The following is an 18,361-nucleotide window of genomic DNA, read 5'->3' on the forward strand; positions in this document are numbered from 1 at the left end:
CAGAACTGATAAGAGGTGTGAGACACAAAGAATGGGATTTCCTACGGCTTGCAAGGTGGGGAATGTAGAACTGGATTTCTTTAGAGAAGAAGGGGTGAAGACTTTGTGCCATGTGTTTTTGCCATGCGAGAATAGTGAGGTTGAAATGAAGCAAATGCACTCAGACTTCCCCATGGAAGAAAGTTGGAATCCAGGGGCACCTTTAGGACCACTGAAGTTTAATTCTGGATATAAGCACATGTCTTCTGATGTACATGAAAGCTAACATCCAGAATGAAACTTGGTTGGTCATTAAGGAGCTGCTGGACTCCAACTTTGTTCTACTGCTTCTGACCAACATGACTACCCACTTGAATGGACCTGTGAAAATGTACATGGGCATAAAAACCTATTCCAGTAGCACCTTTAAGACCAACAAAGATTTATTCAAGGTGTGAGCAAAGCTCTATGGCAATATGTCAAATGTATGCTGGGATAGCATATGTGCCTCTTGTGGTACAGAGTGGTAAGGCAGCAGACATGCAGTCTGAAGCTGTCTGCCCATGAGGCTGGGAGTTCAATCCCAGCAGCCGGCTCAAGGTTGCCTCAGCCTTCCATCCCTCCAAGGTCGGTAAAATGAGTACCCAGCTTGCTGGGGGGTAAACAGTAATGACTGGGGAAGGCACTGGCAACCCACCCCATATTGTCTGCCATGAAAACACTAGAGGGCGTCACCCCAAGGGTCAGACATGACCCAGTGCTTGCACAGGGGATACCTTTACCTTTTATGCTGGGATAGCAGGTGGAGGCTTAGCCCTGGCAGCCTGACTCATCTGGCTGACGTGTTCCCATCTACACATGTCCATCCTGGCCAAGCTTGGAGCCACTATGTGTGGAAGGATGGCTCCAGTGCCCCTGTTTCTTGCCTGGGCTGCTCCATTCCCAACCTGGCCATTCTCAGTGATGATGTGGGAGGAAGGCCAGCCTTGGTCCTAGCACTGCCTCTCACCCACCAGGGAGCAGGGCAAGGAGGAATGACCATGCTCAGCTGCTGGCTTGTTCTCATCCTGATGTTGTCGCCCACATCTAGGAGATTGCAGAGAAGAGGGTTGCCCACACTCGGCTGCCCCCTGGTGGCTCTGCTCACCACCTGGCTCATTTTGGTCCCAACACCACCTCCTGTGGGGGATGTGGGAGCCACCAGCCATATCTGAAGGCTCCACGGGTTGCCCTGCTCCAGTGATGACACCTCCTCCCACTCGCTGGGGACCTGGGTGACAGGGGGCTGGCTCTGGGCATTAGTCCCTTTGCAGTCCTGGACGCAACGGTCTTCACTGCTAGTAATCTTATCCATTTGGTGCCTCTTAATAATTGTGAAACAGCCTTGGGGACGGACGGTCCGGCCTTTCCAGGGCCAATCAGGGTGCAGCCATAGTCTGACGAAGAGTGCTTACACTTGAAAGCTCACGCCTTGAATAAATCTTTGTTGGTCTTAAACGTCCTACTGGACTCTGATTTTAGAGTGAAAGAGTAGATGAAGCTGGGGGTTGCCGTGTTAGTCCATCTGCAGCAGTAGACAAGTGCAAGAGTCTAGGAGCACATGAAAGACTAACAACATTTGTGGCAGGTTAAGAACTTCCACTTCTTCATCTACAGCTAGAATGGGTGTCCATTTGTCCTTATATGCATTTGTTCATTGCATTTCTATACCGCCCTTCCTAGGGGCTCAGGGGTTTCCCAGTTTACATCATGGAAGTATGTTAAAACATTATCAGTCAAAATTAAATAATACAATTTTCATTTAAATTAAATTATTAAAACATCATTTAAACAGCATGGGGCATTCTATTCTGTCAAAGGGCGTGGGGGGGGAGATGAAGTATTCAGGCAGGATGTCTCCATGATTGCTTGGCTTCATTCATTGTGTCTATTTGCTCATAGGCCATTTTTGGAGACTGTGATTTCAGATGCTGAATGACATTTGTGGGCAAATGACTATAGCAGGTGAATGACAATGGCAGGCAAGATTGGGTTCGGTGTGATATGCGGAGGAGGTGGAGCAGGCATGGGAAAATTAGCACTTGAATGCCACCAAAAAAAGAACTTTCCATCATCACCTTGAATAAAATCTTTCCCCAAAAGAAATGTCCCGACGCTTCTTCTAAAAGTGTGTAATGAGGACACCAGGCAGGACACCAGGCATATCTGTGCTGCAGCCCATTCCGGAAGTGGGGGCGGGGGGGGGGGGGTTATGGTCAAAATGGCTACAAAGGAAAGAAGAGGTCCATCAGTTGACAGGCCAAAGTGTTCTTAGTCCTCCTGAGGTAAGCCCCATTGAATCAAGCAGAATTGATTTCTGAGTTGACTTACTTGGAATTGCTCTTCACTCTTAGTGATGGCACAGTCAGAGTTAGCCCAGGTCAGTATGTGGATGGGAGTCCTCCAAGGGAAGTCCAGGGCTTATGTTATGCGAAGGCAGGCTATGACAAACCACCTCTGAACCTGCAAAAAGGTAGCATGTCGCTTTCATGCATTTACTGGCACAACCAGCTATTCCATCCCTTGATGAAGTAGAGGTATGAATAAGCCAATTTCTAATAGGCACAAAATAGTTAGGAGTCATAATGAGTTCACCTAACCCAGGCTTTCTCAACTAGGAGTTCATGAAACCCTGGGGTTTCTTGATGGCCCTGGAAGGGTTTCCTGAATGAGTGGGAATTAATTATTTTTTATATTTTTTAAAAATACGTTAAACATTTATCAGGTGATATGACCAGATATGGTCATGTCGACCCCCCTCCTATGTCCAATAATGAGCCTGGAGGGGGTGGGGAGGGGAGGGGCCCCAGGTGGGCGTGTCCACAGCTCTGCTTCCCAACCAGATTCTGCAGGATCGCATCACATCTGGGGTTTCTGGAAGCCTGAAGAATGTTTCAGGGGTTTCTCAATGGTAGAAAGTTGAGAAAGGCTGACCTAACTGCTGAACCCCACAGTAATCCAGGAAACGGTTTTGTGCTTGTATGATGCATGCCAACAAGGTCTCCTTTGTCCCGATCCTGTCTTATAACTCTGATCTCCAGTGACCTGCTGTGATGATATTATAGCACTGGAGCTATTTTCTGGCATCTCACACAGGCTAGAACAGCAACAGACTGAAACCCGAGGAGCTCCCACATCAAGGGCTCCTTTCTGCAAATAAATCCGCGTGGGCAAAGCCACGGGGCATTGTTGTGTGGGTGCAGGCATTCCTCCCCCAAAGATCCAGTTGCAGAATTATACTGATATTATAGATATTAGAGCGCCAAGAACAAGAAATGCTGGATGCCTCCAAAGAGAAGGCGGGTCACACACATAAGGATATAAGGAGCTAACCACTGGGCGATTACATGGTTCCATAGCCTCATTGTTTAGCTGAGTCTTTTCCCAACGCTGTCTTGACAGTTTAATGGGTTTCTCTAATTCAAAACAACTCTGACAAAGAAAGGGATTCTTCATGGATTTGGGGGCGGGAGGGGGGGCAGGAGGAATAAGAAATTTTGAATTTTCTCTTTTCCACTCTGATAATTAAAGCTAGATGAAATCTCATCCTAGAACAAGAAAGGTTCCCTTTGGGGGACCTCAGGCTTTTTGACTCTATGGGCATTTTTGAAATTCAGACGCGTCATGGTGGGCACGGCCACAAAATGGCTGCTGCAGCTGGCCTTCTATCACACAGTCAAGGCCCTTCTGCCGTGGTGGCAGGAGCAACCTTCTTAAAACTTTTGCACAGCCTATCGAATGTCCAGTGGCACACTGCTTCACTCACTTCTGGCTGGTTCTGGCTGCCCTGACTCTATCGCACACATTTTGTTAGATTGCCCCTTATATGAGAAATGCCGGGATGACAGTTTTGTTGCTTTGCTGGGAAACAAGCCTTCTGTAAGTAAGTCTATGACCTCTCAGTCTCTGCTCTCTGACAAAGACCCAGAGGTAAGCATTATAGTCGCCAGAGTCTTAACTAAGATGCTTTTATAATATGCTGCCTATTTTGTATTTTATCTTTTATAGTTTATCTAATCATTTTAAGATCTGGCCTATTTATATTATTTTGCTGAAATTTTAAGCCCTATTTCTATATGTTGTATACACATTTTATGCCAATAAAAGGTTACTGACTGACTGACTGACTCACTCACGTCAACAGGAGGTGCCCTGTGTGAGTAAGAAAGGCCATCTCACAAATTCACTGTCAAATTTTCCATCTCTACTTTTGTGAAGTCCATAACATTTCACCACATGGACATTTTTGAGTGGGGCTGTGATGTCAGAGGAAGTTCTAACAATGCCCTGTCCGCATGCACCATAGTTGTGTTCTGAACCATTCCACCCACTCAAGGGTTTCCTCAAGGCAGGGAGGGGGGGGAACACCACCATCGTATAAATATTTGGACACTAACTGACCCCACGTCAAGCAAATTAGTGGCACAGAATCAGCTGGGGCTGCCATTGAGGTGGCAGGAGGGTAGGGCGGGGGCACTAATGCTGGCAGGAGAGGCTGGAGGTGGGAGGAAGCATCTTAGCACAGGCGTCTTGGGGTGCCTTGTGCTTGGCCCAGTTTCTTTTGCCAGGCAACGGAGAAGAAGAAGAAGAAGAAGAAGAAGAAGAAGAAGAAGAAGAAGAAGAAGAAGAAGAAGAAGGAGTTGGTTCTTATATGCCACTTTTCATCTACCCGAAGGAGTCTCAAAGCGGCTTCCAATTGCCTTCCCATTCCTCTCCCCACAACAGACACCCTGTGGGGTGGGTGAGGCTGAGAAGGCCCTGATATCACTGCTCGGTCAGAACAGTTTTATCAGTGTCGTGGCGAGCCCAAGGTCACCCAGCTGGCTGCACGTGGGGGAGTGCAGAATCGAACCCGGCATGCTAGTTTAGAAGTCTGCACTCGTCACCACTACACCAAACTGGCTCTCACCAACTGGAGCTGTCCACCCTCCCTCCTTGGCAGTTAAGGGATTGGTTATGTTGACAGGCCAGGGCAGGGAATTTTTTGGGTGTGTTGCGGTGGTTTGTGTGTGTGTTTTAAGTCACAGCTTGTGGGTTGGCAGGGGGAGGAGCCAGTTTTGAAGGGGAATTGCCCTGCATGGCAAATGCCTAAGCAAGGGGCCTCCTTAAGGAGGTGACTGACCTGTGAACGGGTGCTGAACCCGGCTGGGGGAGGCACATGGGTCCCAGGGTCAGGTGGCCCAGGAAGGCTCCATAGGTAGTTTGCTCCTCCTCAGATTTCCCATGTGGACCCCTCCCGATAGGAATTGCAACTGCTCAGGAGACCTGTGTTCCCAGCTGGGAACAGGAGCAGGTCAATTGAGTTGCTGTGGAATGGGGGTGGACAACTAAGAGCCTTGCCAACATCCCATAAAGTGTTCTAATAAAAACCGTGGCCTTATTTATTCCAACCACATATGTAGCGTATTGCTTAGCCCGGAACTCCCTCCCTGCAAGTCAATAACAGTTCTGGGTAAAGGAGCACTTCAGACTGTGAAAACAGCTTCTCTGGAGAAAAGGGTTTTTTTTTTAATTAAAATTCCCCCTGTGCTGTTCTCCAATAAAAATTGGAACCTTTTAGGGTTGTTATTGAAAGCACACACAAACACCTATTGGGAATCCATTCACGGACCTGACACTATCACAACATTCCACTTGAATTCCACAAGGGCGCACTTCCACACATGGCACACAGAGGAGTCTTATGCGGAGTCAGACCCTTGGTCCAGCAGTCAGGGTGGCCTCCTCAGACTGGAGTGGCTCTCCAGAGTCCCAGGCAGAGAGGCCTTTCAGATCATCTATGACAGAAGTGGCCAAACTGTGTCTCTCCAGAAGCCCACGGAATACAATTCTCATGAGCCCCTGCCAGCCACAGTTTGGCCACCCCGGAGATGCTGGGGATGAACCTGGGACCTTCAGTGTTCCGGGCAGATGGGCTGCCTCTGTGCCACGGCTGCCTCCTTCCTTGCAGAGAGCCTGTCTTCTACCTTTCCCACTATTCTGGCAGGGAAACTCATTCAAGAGATTTTCTCTGTCTACAGGAGCTGCATTTTGCACTTGCCAGCTTGTTGTCAGACATTGCTATGAGACGATCAAACCCAAGTGCTTCGTAACATCACAGTGATCCAGGTCTATGCCCCAACCACTGCTGCTGAAGAGGATGAAGTTGACCAGTTCTATGAAGCCCGACAGAATGGACAATTGGTGCTGAACGTTTCTTAGTGAAATAAGCATCCAGTGTGTTTTATATGCCTTATATGAAAGTTGCAGTCTGTACAAAGATCTAGGACTGTATTTCAAACCTTTCTGTGGAACAGTTTAATAAACCTTTTCATAACAAATTAAAGAAGAAGTCAGGAAAGTTCCCTTCTTCTCAGAGACCAGAGCATCCAGGGATCGGAGTGAGAATCTCACACAAACCTATTGAGCAATATCTTTCCTAAATAGTGAAAACGTTACAGCTATCAAAAGCTTCTGCCTCAAAACCTGGACTCAAATCTTTCTTTCCCTTCTACTGCAGACTAACACAGCTACCTTCCTGAAGCTATTTTCTTGAGAAGGAAGAGCCTCCAGTTCCCCCAATTTAAGTGGAGACTGGCTTCTTTGAGTAACATAATGGGAGGGGGGGGGGACATGGGCATTTTGACAGGGGTTCTGTCCACAAACCCATTAGATATTTGAAATGATTTTCAGACACCAGAGAAATTCAAATGATACATTTATTGATCACATAGTTGTCCAACCTTTCCCCCCGAGAAGCCCCTATAAGCAACCATGAAGGTCACAGCATTTTATCCTCACCTCAACCCTGTGGGATGGGTGAGGCTGAGAAATACCCAGTGAGCCTTGTTCCGGAAGGGAGAATAAAACTAGGCATTCCTGGGTTGATTGTGCACTTTGTTTATTCCATTGTGGATCCTGCTGAATTCAGATCTATTTGAACTCAGGTATTCCTCCCCCCCCCCCCCATTGAAACAGAAAAGTGTTCTGCACTCATTTGGGGAAGCTCAGAATGGGGGGGGAGTGAAGTGCAGCAGGAACCTCTTTCTTTTCTTGAATGAGGGGGTGGGCGGAGGACTGGAAAAAACAGAGGATTGGGGGGAAAACCCAGAGACAAATCTCTGCTGAGAGAAGTTAGGGCTTCTGGAGCACAGTCACTTTAAGGGAAGCCTTGCAACCGGGAACAAGGAAGACTTTGAACTGACACCTTGACCAATCAGGGAAGACTGCTTTGCTACAGTGTTGGAGGCACAAGGCACGAGGCAGCAAGTTAATTTGCAAAGAGCACAAGCTGCACATTTACTCATAGCGGTTTTTGAAATATCGGGGCTTATATGCACTCCAGGATATCGTGGAGGAAAGGTAGGAACCACGAATCAAACATGAAAATTTAAAGAGCCCAAAATCAAAATGCAAATTGGGATTCATTCAAACTTGGACCGAGTTAAAAGCCCTGTGCAGAATACACCCTGCTCTCTACAGTGACACCCAGCCCAGGGGAGTTAAACAAAAGAAAATTCACACATGATCAAGAGCTGCTCTTTACAAGATGTGGCCCTCCACTTGCCATCACCATCGATTTTCACACAGGTCTCAGCACCTTTAGCACTGCTCGGTTCCCCCGGTGCCCAGTTGGAGTAGCCGGCGGAAAGGTGGCCGAGATAAGCCGATTTGTTGTGCCTCTTCAGCTTTTCCACCAGGGCATTATTCTCAGCCTCATTCTTAGGGGCAGGTACGTAGCCATGTGCTCGGATGCAGGTGCTGTTGGCGGTTTCAAAGTTGCCTTCTTGTTCGTTGCTCACAAATAATCTTTCGGAGCCAGTTCCAAAAGAGCGGGCTGGAAACACAGAATGCAGGTGTTATTGTTTTAGGCTATCACCAAGGATTTGCTAAGCTTTAATCACTCTATCTATCTATCTATCTATCTATCTATCTATCTATCTATCTATCTATCTATCTATCTATCTATCTATCTATCTATCTATCTATCTATCTATCTATCTATCTATCTATCTATCTATCTATCTATCTATCTATCTATCTATCTATCTATCCATCCATCCATCCATCCATCCATCCATCCATCCATCCATCCATCCATCCATCCATCCATCCATCCATCCATCTTTCGTCTGTCTATTGTATTTATATAACACCCTCCCCTGAGACTCAGGACGGTTTTGATCTCTTGGCTTCTGATCGCCAAGAGATGCAATGACAAGTGATGAATTGTGATCACCCAAAGGAAAAGAAACCCCAGAGACAGTCTTCAGACTTTGAGAAACCCCAGAAGTGGTGCAATGGTGCTGAATACGGTGGGGAAACATAGCTGTGGACACGCCCACCCAGAGTCCCTCCCCTTCCCACCTCCATCAGGCCCATCATTGGCCATGTGGTGGGGGCAGGTCAACATGTCCATATATGGTCATATCACCTGAGCAATGGTTAACAAATAGGATTGAACACCACTGAGCTCCCTCCCCTGCCCAAACCCTGCCTTCCGCATGCTTCACTCCCCTAATTTCCAGGTATTTCTCAACCTGGAGCTGGTAACCCTATACTGAGGGGACCATTCAAAGCAGTCTGTGAGATGGCAAAAGCCCCATGTAGGCCCTTTATGCACGGCACGAGATTCCGCGCGCTGGCACCATGCTGTTGTGGCAGGGCACGGGAGCGGGGCATGCTGGGTTGCCCCGGTGTAGCACACACGCGCACGCTTTACACCGGAGCTAGGAGGCCCGGCTGAGATAAGTGCAGTGGCGTGGGCAGGGGAGGTGGGGAGGGGCTGGTGGGAGTAGGGGGTGGTAGGGGGTTACCCCTGCCAGCACTGTGCTGCCACGGAGCCCGCAGGGGCGAGTGGTGTCCCTTAAGGCAGTGGTCCCCAACCTGTGGACCGCGGCCCAGTGCCGGGCCGCGAAGGCCATGGCGACGGGCTGCGGCTCCCTCTCCCCGCCCCCCCCCCCCCCCGCAGTAAAAAACTTCCCAGGCCACAAGCTTGCGGCCCAGGAAGCTTCTTACTGCGGAAGGGCAGGGAGAGGGAATCAGGGCCGGGCCACGCATTGCGCATGTGCGGGTGCGGCCCGCGGGCGCGGCCCGATGTGCGGGCGCGGCCCGCAGGCGTGGCCCGATGTGCGGGCGCGGTCCGCGGGCGTGGCCCGATGTGCGGGCGCGGTCCGCGAGCGCGGCCTGATGCGTCAGTGCGGCCCGATGCCCTGCCGGTCCCCAGCTTCGGAAAGGTTGTGGACCACTGCCTTAAGGGACACCGCAGGTTGAAACTGGGCGGCCCAACAAGCCCGGCGCTGCTGATTATGCACAGCACCAGGCCACTGCAGTCCCTGTTTACCCGGGAAGCTCCAGAGGGGCTCCCTGCCCGGCGCCTCTCACCACATCAACCCGCAGCACAAGGGAGCCCCCGGCCTCGAAGAACACACTGCCGGCTAAAAACATGGCCGCCTCCCAGAAGACACCGCCAAGGAGCCACCCGCCGTCGCTATAGCCCTCTCACCGGTAAGCCACCTTTCCTCACCCTACCCTCGCCAGTCCCTCGCTCTGCCCCCGCCTGCTAGCGCCCATTTTATTTGGTATACAATGGGCTTTTTTACTAGTATATATCCGTGTTCTTTTTTAAAATGGAATTTATTGTTCTGTGCCTGGAAATCTCCAGTTATTTCTCAACCCTATTCCAAGAACAAACACCAGACTTCCAGCTCACTTACCATGGTGGACGGTATAGAAGGCAGTTTCAAGGGCCTTCACTTCTTTAGACAACACCTCTAGCCGTGCGATCAAGTTCTGCATTTCTGAAAGGGAAGAACCAGATCAGTTTCATGGGGCTGCATAAAGCAGAGAACACTCAGGATTTGTGGTGTCCATAGAAATCTCAGCAGGCCATTAGGCATGCACAAGGGCAAAGCCCGGTGCCCCCCCACCCACTACTCTGCCACGTACAGCCAGCTGGTTTGCCAACCTCCAGGTGGGGGAGGGAAGGAAGGAAGGAAGGAAGGAAGGAAGGAAGGAAGGAAGGAAGGAAGGAAGGAAGGAAGGAAGGAAGGAAGGAAAAGGGGATGAAGGAGGGGGGGAGGAAGGCAGAAAGAAAGAAAGAAAGAAAGAAAGAAAGAAAGAAAGAAAGAAAGAAAGAAAGAAAGAAAGAAAGAAAGAAAGAAAGAAAGAAAGAAAGAAAGAAAGAAAGAAAAGGGGGGAAGGAAGGAGGGGGAAGGAAGACAGGAAAAAATTAAGACAAAAATGACAGGAAAAACAAAACATAGACAGATGGAAGGACTGTGCACTGGGGCATCCCTTGGAGGCTTGAAAATGCCAAACGTGGTGTTGCAGAGCCTCCAAGGCACACCGCAGTACACGGCAGCCCTTGGAGAGGTCTGTGCACACCAGCGGCACACAGTTGAGGTAGTGTGTGGCATCTTCAGAGCCTTCCTGTTCCCCCAGATGGGTGGTGCCAAGGCTTGTACAGACTGTAGCTGGGCTGTTTGGGGGGGGGCAGGGGGCTGTTCAGGCCAAAGGTGGGCAGTTGCAGTGCCTTCCGGTCCCCCCCCCCCGGCATGTCCTTCAGTCGTCTCTCCAGGCTGTTGTGGGCTGTGTCCTGCTGGCGGGTGGCCATTTCCTAGCCCTCTGCCTCCACTCCCAGGATCTCAGACAGGTGGGCAGCCTTAGAGGCTGCACTGGCTTCCCTGGGGCTGGACTGCAGCCCAGCCCAGCCCCTCTCTCCCTCCCAGCCACCCTGCTCATCTGGCTTTCCTTACAGCTGCTGGCTCTTCATGTGGATAGAAGGTAGAAGTGGAGGCAGTCGGGACAGGGCATCCCCTACCTGATTCGTCCTCCAGGGTGAGTGACACCCTGGAGGACCAGTCAGGTAGGCTGTGCATCATCCTTTCCCCTTTATATTGTTTTATGATTAGGTTCAGCTCTTTGTAGCATTTATGGTTTATTTCCAGAACTCAGGCAGGCTTTATTTATGTCTGCCCGCAGGTGACATCTTGAGGACCAAATCAGATGACTGTATCACCTAGTCATGGACTACCTACTCTACCTGGCAGAAAAGCCACCTTGCAGGTTTGATGAGGACAACCAAGAAAGGAGGGAGGAAAACACAACCCTGCATGAGAAAGGTAACTGAAAAAAGTTGGTGCAAAGAAAAGGAAGAATGACTAGGCACATAGTGCAAATATACAAAATATTGTATATTACTTAATAATACATTGAGAAGTGCTAAAATATCATTTAGACCAGGGGTAGTCAAACTGCGGCCCTCCAGATGTCAGTGGACTACAATTCCCAGGAGCCCCTGCCAGCATTCGCTAGCAGGGGCTCCTGGGAATTGTAGTCCACGGACATCTGGAGGGCCGCAGTTTGATTACCCCTGATTTAGACACAATGAGCCTATGTGGCAGCCTATAAACACATGCTTTTAAGATATGTACTTTAAAATGTATGCAAATGGACATTGGGCTTTATATTGGGGTTAGGTACATGCTGAATCACAGGACTGTAGCACTTCTGAATGTATTATTAAATTATATACGGTATCTTGTACATTTGCACTAAGTGCATAGCTATTTTTTACTTTCTTGGTTCAAACCCACCCAGCGTTGACGAGGAAGAAGAGCTGGTTTTTTACAACTGCTTTTGACTCCCTGAAGGAGTCCCAAAGCAGCTTAAAAACACCTTTCCCTTTCTTTCCCCACAACAGTCGCCCTGTGAAGGTGGTGGGGCTGAGAGAGCTCTGAGAGAACTGCTCTGCAAGAATACTCCGAGAGAACTGTGACTGGCCCAAGGTCACCCAGCTGGCCATTTGTGGAGGAATCCAATCCGGATCTCCAGATAGGGTCTGCCGCTCTATAACCATTACGCCACGCTTGTGTTCTATATGCACTGAATATTTATTTTAGTTGTAAAACATTTGGTGTTGTGAGCCCCTCCCTACAACCGGGAAGAGTCTTGTTCCAAAATAGGTTTGGCACCTTGCCAGCATTTTCTCATTTCCTTCCCAGCATGGTTACCCGAGATCACTCTGAAATGGCCATGCCAGGGATTGGCTTTGGACTGCTTTGCCATGGGAAGGACAGCCTCTCTTGAGGCTCAAGCATCAACGTACCTTCATGGCAACATTCTTGTGCCTGCTGCTGCTGCGGAACGGCCAGAGATGTCCCCAGAAGAAGAGCGCAGGATGCTAGGAGCAGAAGCATCTTTGAGGCGGTCCGACCTATATTTTTTAAAGGGACATTGTTTGGTTAATCTGTCCATGCCTGGTATGGGTCCCTGATTGGGGCTGATAATTTGAAGATGGGTCTGAACAGCCTTCTGACTGGTTCGTGCCATGTGCTTTGGAGCATGAAGATTTGCCTCCGACTTTATGTTTCCCTTGCGACAGACATTTATTCTCCCACCCTGGAGATGAGATATAGAGCTGCCAGCTCTGGGTTGGGAAATACCTGGGAATTTGGGGGGTGGAGTCAAGGGAGGGGGGAAGGGAAGGGACCTCAGCAGGGTGCAATGCCACACAGTCCCCCGGCCAAAGCAACCCTTGTCACCAGGGGAACTGATCTCTGTAGTCTGGAGATCAAGTGTAATATTATTATTATTGTTGTTGTTGTTGTTATTCGTAGTAGTAGTAGTAGTAGTAGTAGTAGTAGTAGTAGTAGTATTTCGATTTATTCCCTGCCACTTATAAAACAAAGTCTTATAAAACCCCATTAAAAAGACCAAAAAAAAAAAAAAAGATTCCAACATGACGGAAAAAAACCCCACCCTCCCTTATTACAGGAGGAGTGAGGAAGGAGGTCGGCAACGTGTGACTCATACCCGGGGGGGGGGCAGTGATCTACCTCACCAACCCCAACTTCAACCATAAACCCATAGGAAGAGCTCCGTTTTGCAGGCCCTGCAGAATGTTGAAAGCTCCTGCAGGGCCCGTAACTCACCCGGGAGCTCATTTCCCCAGGTTGGGGCCTGGACCTCTTCTGCATGATGGATAAGCTGATGAAAACTCACTAAATACATTGTTGTTTTTCTGATCTCTGCACAGAAGAGTGAATTTACTCCGCAAAACTGATTTTGCTCTGCATGGTAAACTGCCTCTTCGGTGATTTAAGCATTTTTTAAGCGTTGTTTCTGAAAGATGCTTTTCACCCATTCATTTCTCTCCTGCCTGCCTAAGACGAACTATCAGTCATGCAGAGAAGCTCCTTAGTTATGCAGATGAGTGACTGCATTAGAGAACAAAGCGGAGTTGGCAAAACTACAGGGGGCAGGGCTATGCATTGTTTCATGCAGAGAGCATTGCAATGTAGTTTTTCAACAGATTATATTAAATGCAGAACAACAATTGTAATATAATAAGGCGGTCCAAACTGGTTGTTTTTAAAACTGTTTTATTTGGTTCCATGCAGAATACCTCCAGGACCAAAAAGGCCCTGGCCCTGATTGAGGCTAGACGTGCTTCCCTGGGGCTGAGAACAACCAGTAAGTTGTTGCCCACTTAGGCGTAAAGCTCTGTGAGGGGAGCAGGGCGATAGGCGTCCCTCAGGTATGTGGGTCCCAACCTGCATAAGGCCTTAATGGTTTAAAACCAGCACCTTGAACTGGATCCGGACAGCAACTGACAACCAATGCAGCTGCCTCAGCACAGGCTGGATATGGGCCCTCCAACATGTACCAGTGAGGACCCTAGCAAGGAAGGCAGCTCCGGGTCAAGGACAAGGGCAGGCCTGCATAGAGCCACAAATCTATTCTGGAGGTGACCCTTGCATGGGTCACTGGCCAAGTGTTCGGGGGACAGGTAGGGCGCTAGTAGATGAGTCTTGCGAAGATGGAGAAATGCCTGGCCGGCTACTTTCTTGGCCTGTTCCTTTATGGTCAGTGAGGCATCGATGGTCACACCGAAATTCCTGACCTGGGGTGCGATAGTAAGTTACATCACTGCCTCAGTGGGTAAATGCACTTCCTGCTCCCACCCCCTACCTCCCAACCACAGGACCTCCGTCTTGGAGGGGTTGAGTTTCAGGCAACTCTGCTCGAACCATTCCAGGCCCCATCTGGAGGTTGGCAACCCCAGACAAGAAAGTGTTACGCATGTGAAATCAAAGGAACTTACAAATGTTTCAACTTATCTAAATTTATTAACCTATTTCATTCCTAGCATCTAGCTGGCCGATAGCTGAATTTTCAGAATAATTCTATTACCTTCCTAGTGTATCTTATCTGCTTTTAATCAACAAACTAATTATCTTTTTTCTCTTCCTGCAAGTTCCTTGTGCTCTCTAGAGAAGCACAAAATAATAATGAATATTTTAAGCTACATTTTCTTTAGCACATTTGCATTGATCCTGGAGAGGCAAAAAGAACAGCCATTGCCTGGGGTTGTTGGTGCATGTTGGGATGCCACCCTCCAGGTGAGACCTGGGGATCTCCCAGTTTTACAGCTTCTCCTCAGGTGACAGAGACCCAGTTCCTCACCAGAAAATGGCTGATTTGGAGGGGGGGAATCTATAGCATTCTACTCCACTGAGGTCACTCCTTACCTCAAATCCCACCCATCTTGGCTCCACTCCCAAAGTCTCCAGGTATTTCCTTCTCCAGAGCTGGCAACCCTCGGTACATGTCATACCCAAATCAAAATTTGCCAACCTTTTACAAACCAAGGTTTAACATGTTTGGATTGGGGCAACGTACTTTAGCAATTGGGGCAAGGTACTTCAGGGGTAGCAATAAGAACATCAGAAGATGGATCAAATCAGTAGTCCATCAAGTCCAGCATCCAGTCTGCCACATTGGCCATCCAGTTCTTCTGGAGGACCAACAACAGGGCAGAGAAGCCGAGGCCTTCCCTTAATCAGAATATAAGAACAACACTGCTGGATCAGAGCTGTAGTCCACCTAATCCAGCATCTTGCCTCACACAGTGGCCAAACAGTTCATTTGGACAGCCAACAACAGGGCATGGAGGCCAAGGAGCCCTTGATAGGAGCCCTACTAGACCAGTGGTCCATCTAGTGTAGCATCCTGACTCACAGAGAGACCAACCAATTCCTCTGGACAGCTAACAACAGGACATAAAAGCCTTCCTTTGATGTTGCTTCCTGGCACTGGGATTCAGAGGTTGGCAGCCTCTGAGCAATGAATGATGGTTAAAAAAAACAGTGCTTTTTTCACTTGATGTTCCCCCAAATCCAACAGGCTAATGATCCCTGGCCCCAAAGAAGTGTGTCTGGCCTAGACTAGGACCAGGGTCAACAAGGCTTAGTGGAATGAGCTCCTCAGAGAGATCAGGGCCTGTCAAAACTTCAAGAGTTCCTCATGGCCTGTAAAACGGGGCACTTCTGCCAAGCTTTTGGTTGAGGCCAATGCAGATATAATCAGGCAATCCTGGGCCTCCCCCCGCCTATACACCCACTCCCCTTTTCCAGTGTTAGAATCATAGAATCATAGAGTTGGAAGGGGCCAGACAGGCCATCTAGTCCAACCCCCTGCTCAACGCAGGATCAGCCCAAAGCATCCTAAAGCATCCAAGAAAAGTGTGTATCCAACCTTTGCTTGAAGACTGCCAGTGAGGGGGAGCTCACCACCTCCTTAGGCAGCCTATTCCACTGCTGAACTACTCTGACGGTGAAAAGTTTTTTCCTGATATCTAGCCTATATCGTTGTACTTGTAGTTTAAACCCATTACTGCGTGTCCTCTCCTCTGCAGCCAACGGGAACAGCATCCTGCCCTCTTCCAAGTGACAAGTGTTCCAAGCAGTGGGCAGACATCTGGTGGTTAGAGGTAGCAATCCAGTTTCGCTGATAGGATTGTATTGTCTTACCATAATTCAAGTTGTATTTTAACTGTGTTGTTAGCTGCCCCAAGACCCCAAGTGAGGGGGGGATATTCATTCATTAATTCAATAAATAAGAAATGTTAAATCTTCATAAGCCAGTGTAACGAAAAATAAGGAACCTGTATTTCACAGAGCATTAAATGAAATAACATATACTATTCAAAGTTTTAGCAGCTGCAAGAATCATCGAACCCAAGCCATTTATAATACCCCATCATTCCATGTAGAAAGGAAGCTGCAATATGGATACGTCTTAGATACTGTAAGTTTTCCGATAACAAAGAAGAAAATAGAACACACAGTCATATCATCATTTTACCCACTTACTCGGGAACTTGAAACTGCAGCTGTTCTTCTGGAGGAGGGTCCTCAAGTCTACCTTTTTGCAGTCCTCTTGTCACCTTTTTATAAGGGTGTCTTGCACAATTCGGGATCCGGAGGCTTCGAATGCTCAAACAAACCCTTCCCCCTTGCAGTAAATTACAGCTCTGTGTCACAGTACATTTAGAAATTCTGATTCATTGGGGGAAAACCCAGAAACTCAAGGAAGCAAAGACAGGGAAGCGGGGAAGACCTATCCAAAAATGTACCTGCAGATTTCTCAATGCAATGCAATTCAGATTCGATATCTCCCTGTACGAACTGTACAGATGGGCTGAACAAACACTACATTTCTCAATCGGGAGAGCAAGCCAAGGTGAACGGGCCGTACAACAAGGAAGAATTTGGAAAAGGTGCTTTCAGTCAGGTCTTTAACAAACCCAGTTTGGAAGAGGGTGAGCAAACATATTTATGATTTTATTTTTACCCCTCCATTCCCCAAGAGGGCTCAGGGCAGCATGCAATAAACTTCAATACAAAGCAAGTAATATAAGTCAAAACTTTAAAAGCTAGATTTAAAATTCAGCTTACCCGAATAACTTAAAACCCCGTAGCTGTTGCTTCTTCCCCAGAAACAAGACAGAGGTATCAATGGCTGAGTGAGGCTGGTCATCTCCCTCTTCTGGAAGAGCATAGAGGTGGTCAACCAAGATGATTTGGGGACTGGAGCACCTTTCCAAGGATGAAAGGCTGAAGAGCCTGGGGCTTCTCAGTTTGGAGAAGAGGTGACTGGAGGGACATGATAGAGATTTATAAAATTATTCATGGAGTGGAAAAAGCCATTTTCTCCACCTCCCAAGCTGCTAGAACTTGAGGGCATCCAACAAAGCTGATGGGCAGCAGGTTCAGGACAGACAAAAATGAAATACTACTTTACACAGAAAGTGATTAAAAGTAGCATTGGCTGCCAGAGGATGTTGTGATGGCCACAGGAATAAACAGCTTTAAAAGAATATTAGTTTTATAGTGGAGGAGTCTGTCAGTGGCTACCAGCCATGATGACTGAATGGAGCCTCCACATTCAGATGCACTAAGCCTCTGAATCTGGAGTCCTTGGTCTTTATGCTCTGTTGTTGGCCCTCCAGAAGAACTGGCTGGCCACAGCATGCTGAACTAGGTGGACCACTGGTCTGATCCAGCAAGGCTCTTCTTTTGTTTTTATTAAAGCCCTAGCCTCTATGCCCTGTTGCTGGCCCTCCAGAGGAATTGGCTGACCACTGTGTGGGATGGATGCTGGATAAGATGGACCCCTGGTCTGATCCAACAGGGCTTTTCTTGTGTTCTTTGGAAGGCCTTGACCTCTATGCCATTGTTAGCAATAGTTGGCCACTGTGTGAGACAGGATGCTGGACTGGATGGGCTGTTCTATGTTCTTATGGTTTGTAATTTCCATGAAAGGAAGCTCACAACTTTGGGATGTCCTCCTTGAGTTACTGTACCTTGATGTCTGGATACCCTTGGGATCTCTTTCATGGACTGCCTTTTATCAGGCTAGGTGGCTAGGCCAGTAGACTATTTTCCTAACAACAGAATATATGGCCACTGTCAATCAGGTCCTAGAACTATCATGCTTGGATGACTGCTTTACATGGGATTTTGTTGTAGACCCTCTGCTGGTCCAAAATGTATCCGTCGAAAGGTCAGCAGATCACTAGGAATATATTATAGCTTGGTCCAAACATGTGGGACACCTGAAGGTGCCTTGTACAGTCTATTCAGAGGGTATCCAAGGTCTCAGGCCAAGGCCTTTCATATTACCAACTGCAGCATGGTTTGAGATTCCTGCCTTTAATGGCATGAACTGTCTGTGCTGGAAGTAAGATATTTCTGAGAACATTGTCTCACACGAGCCCACCTGCTATGAACATTTTGATCCATTTATGAGACCCCATTCTGAGTCGGATGTTACAAGGTTACAACACTTTTCTGTGGTGGCACAGATGGCTGGAAGTCTTTACATAAACTCAGCACGTGTGTTCAAGGCTAGCTTTACCATTAGTTTTTATTTTTGAATAGCAAATTGCCATGCCCCCATGCCTTCAAGTGAACACACATAACTCAAGCTAGAGCTTCCTGTGGAGGTGCTGCTGCTTCCCCTCCATGGTAGAGCATCTACTTGGTGTGCAGAAGGTCCCAGGTTCAATCCCCGGCAT

At 48.3% G+C, this 18,361-nt stretch overlaps 1 protein-coding gene across 1 annotated transcript; it reads right to left on the bottom strand.

Moving 5' to 3' along the window:
* Nucleotides 1–6,702: 6,702 nt before the first annotated feature.
* LOC143843971 (phospholipase A2 inhibitor alpha-like protein) lies at nt 6,703–16,308 on the bottom strand. The gene is made up of 4 exons (XM_077350859.1): nt 16,155–16,308; nt 12,107–12,214; nt 9,714–9,797; nt 6,703–7,834 (listed from the first exon to the last, which is right to left on the bottom strand). The coding sequence occupies exons 2-4, from the start codon at nt 12,195–12,197 to the stop codon at nt 7,500–7,502; spliced, it is 510 nt and encodes a 169-aa protein (XP_077206974.1). The 5' UTR covers nt 12,198–12,214; nt 16,155–16,308; the 3' UTR covers nt 6,703–7,499.
* Nucleotides 16,309–18,361: the final 2,053 nt, after the last annotated feature.

Source organism: Paroedura picta, chromosome 8 (assembly GCF_049243985.1).
Source record: "Paroedura picta isolate Pp20150507F chromosome 8, Ppicta_v3.0, whole genome shotgun sequence".
NCBI lineage: Eukaryota > Metazoa > Chordata > Lepidosauria > Squamata > Gekkonidae > Paroedura > Paroedura picta.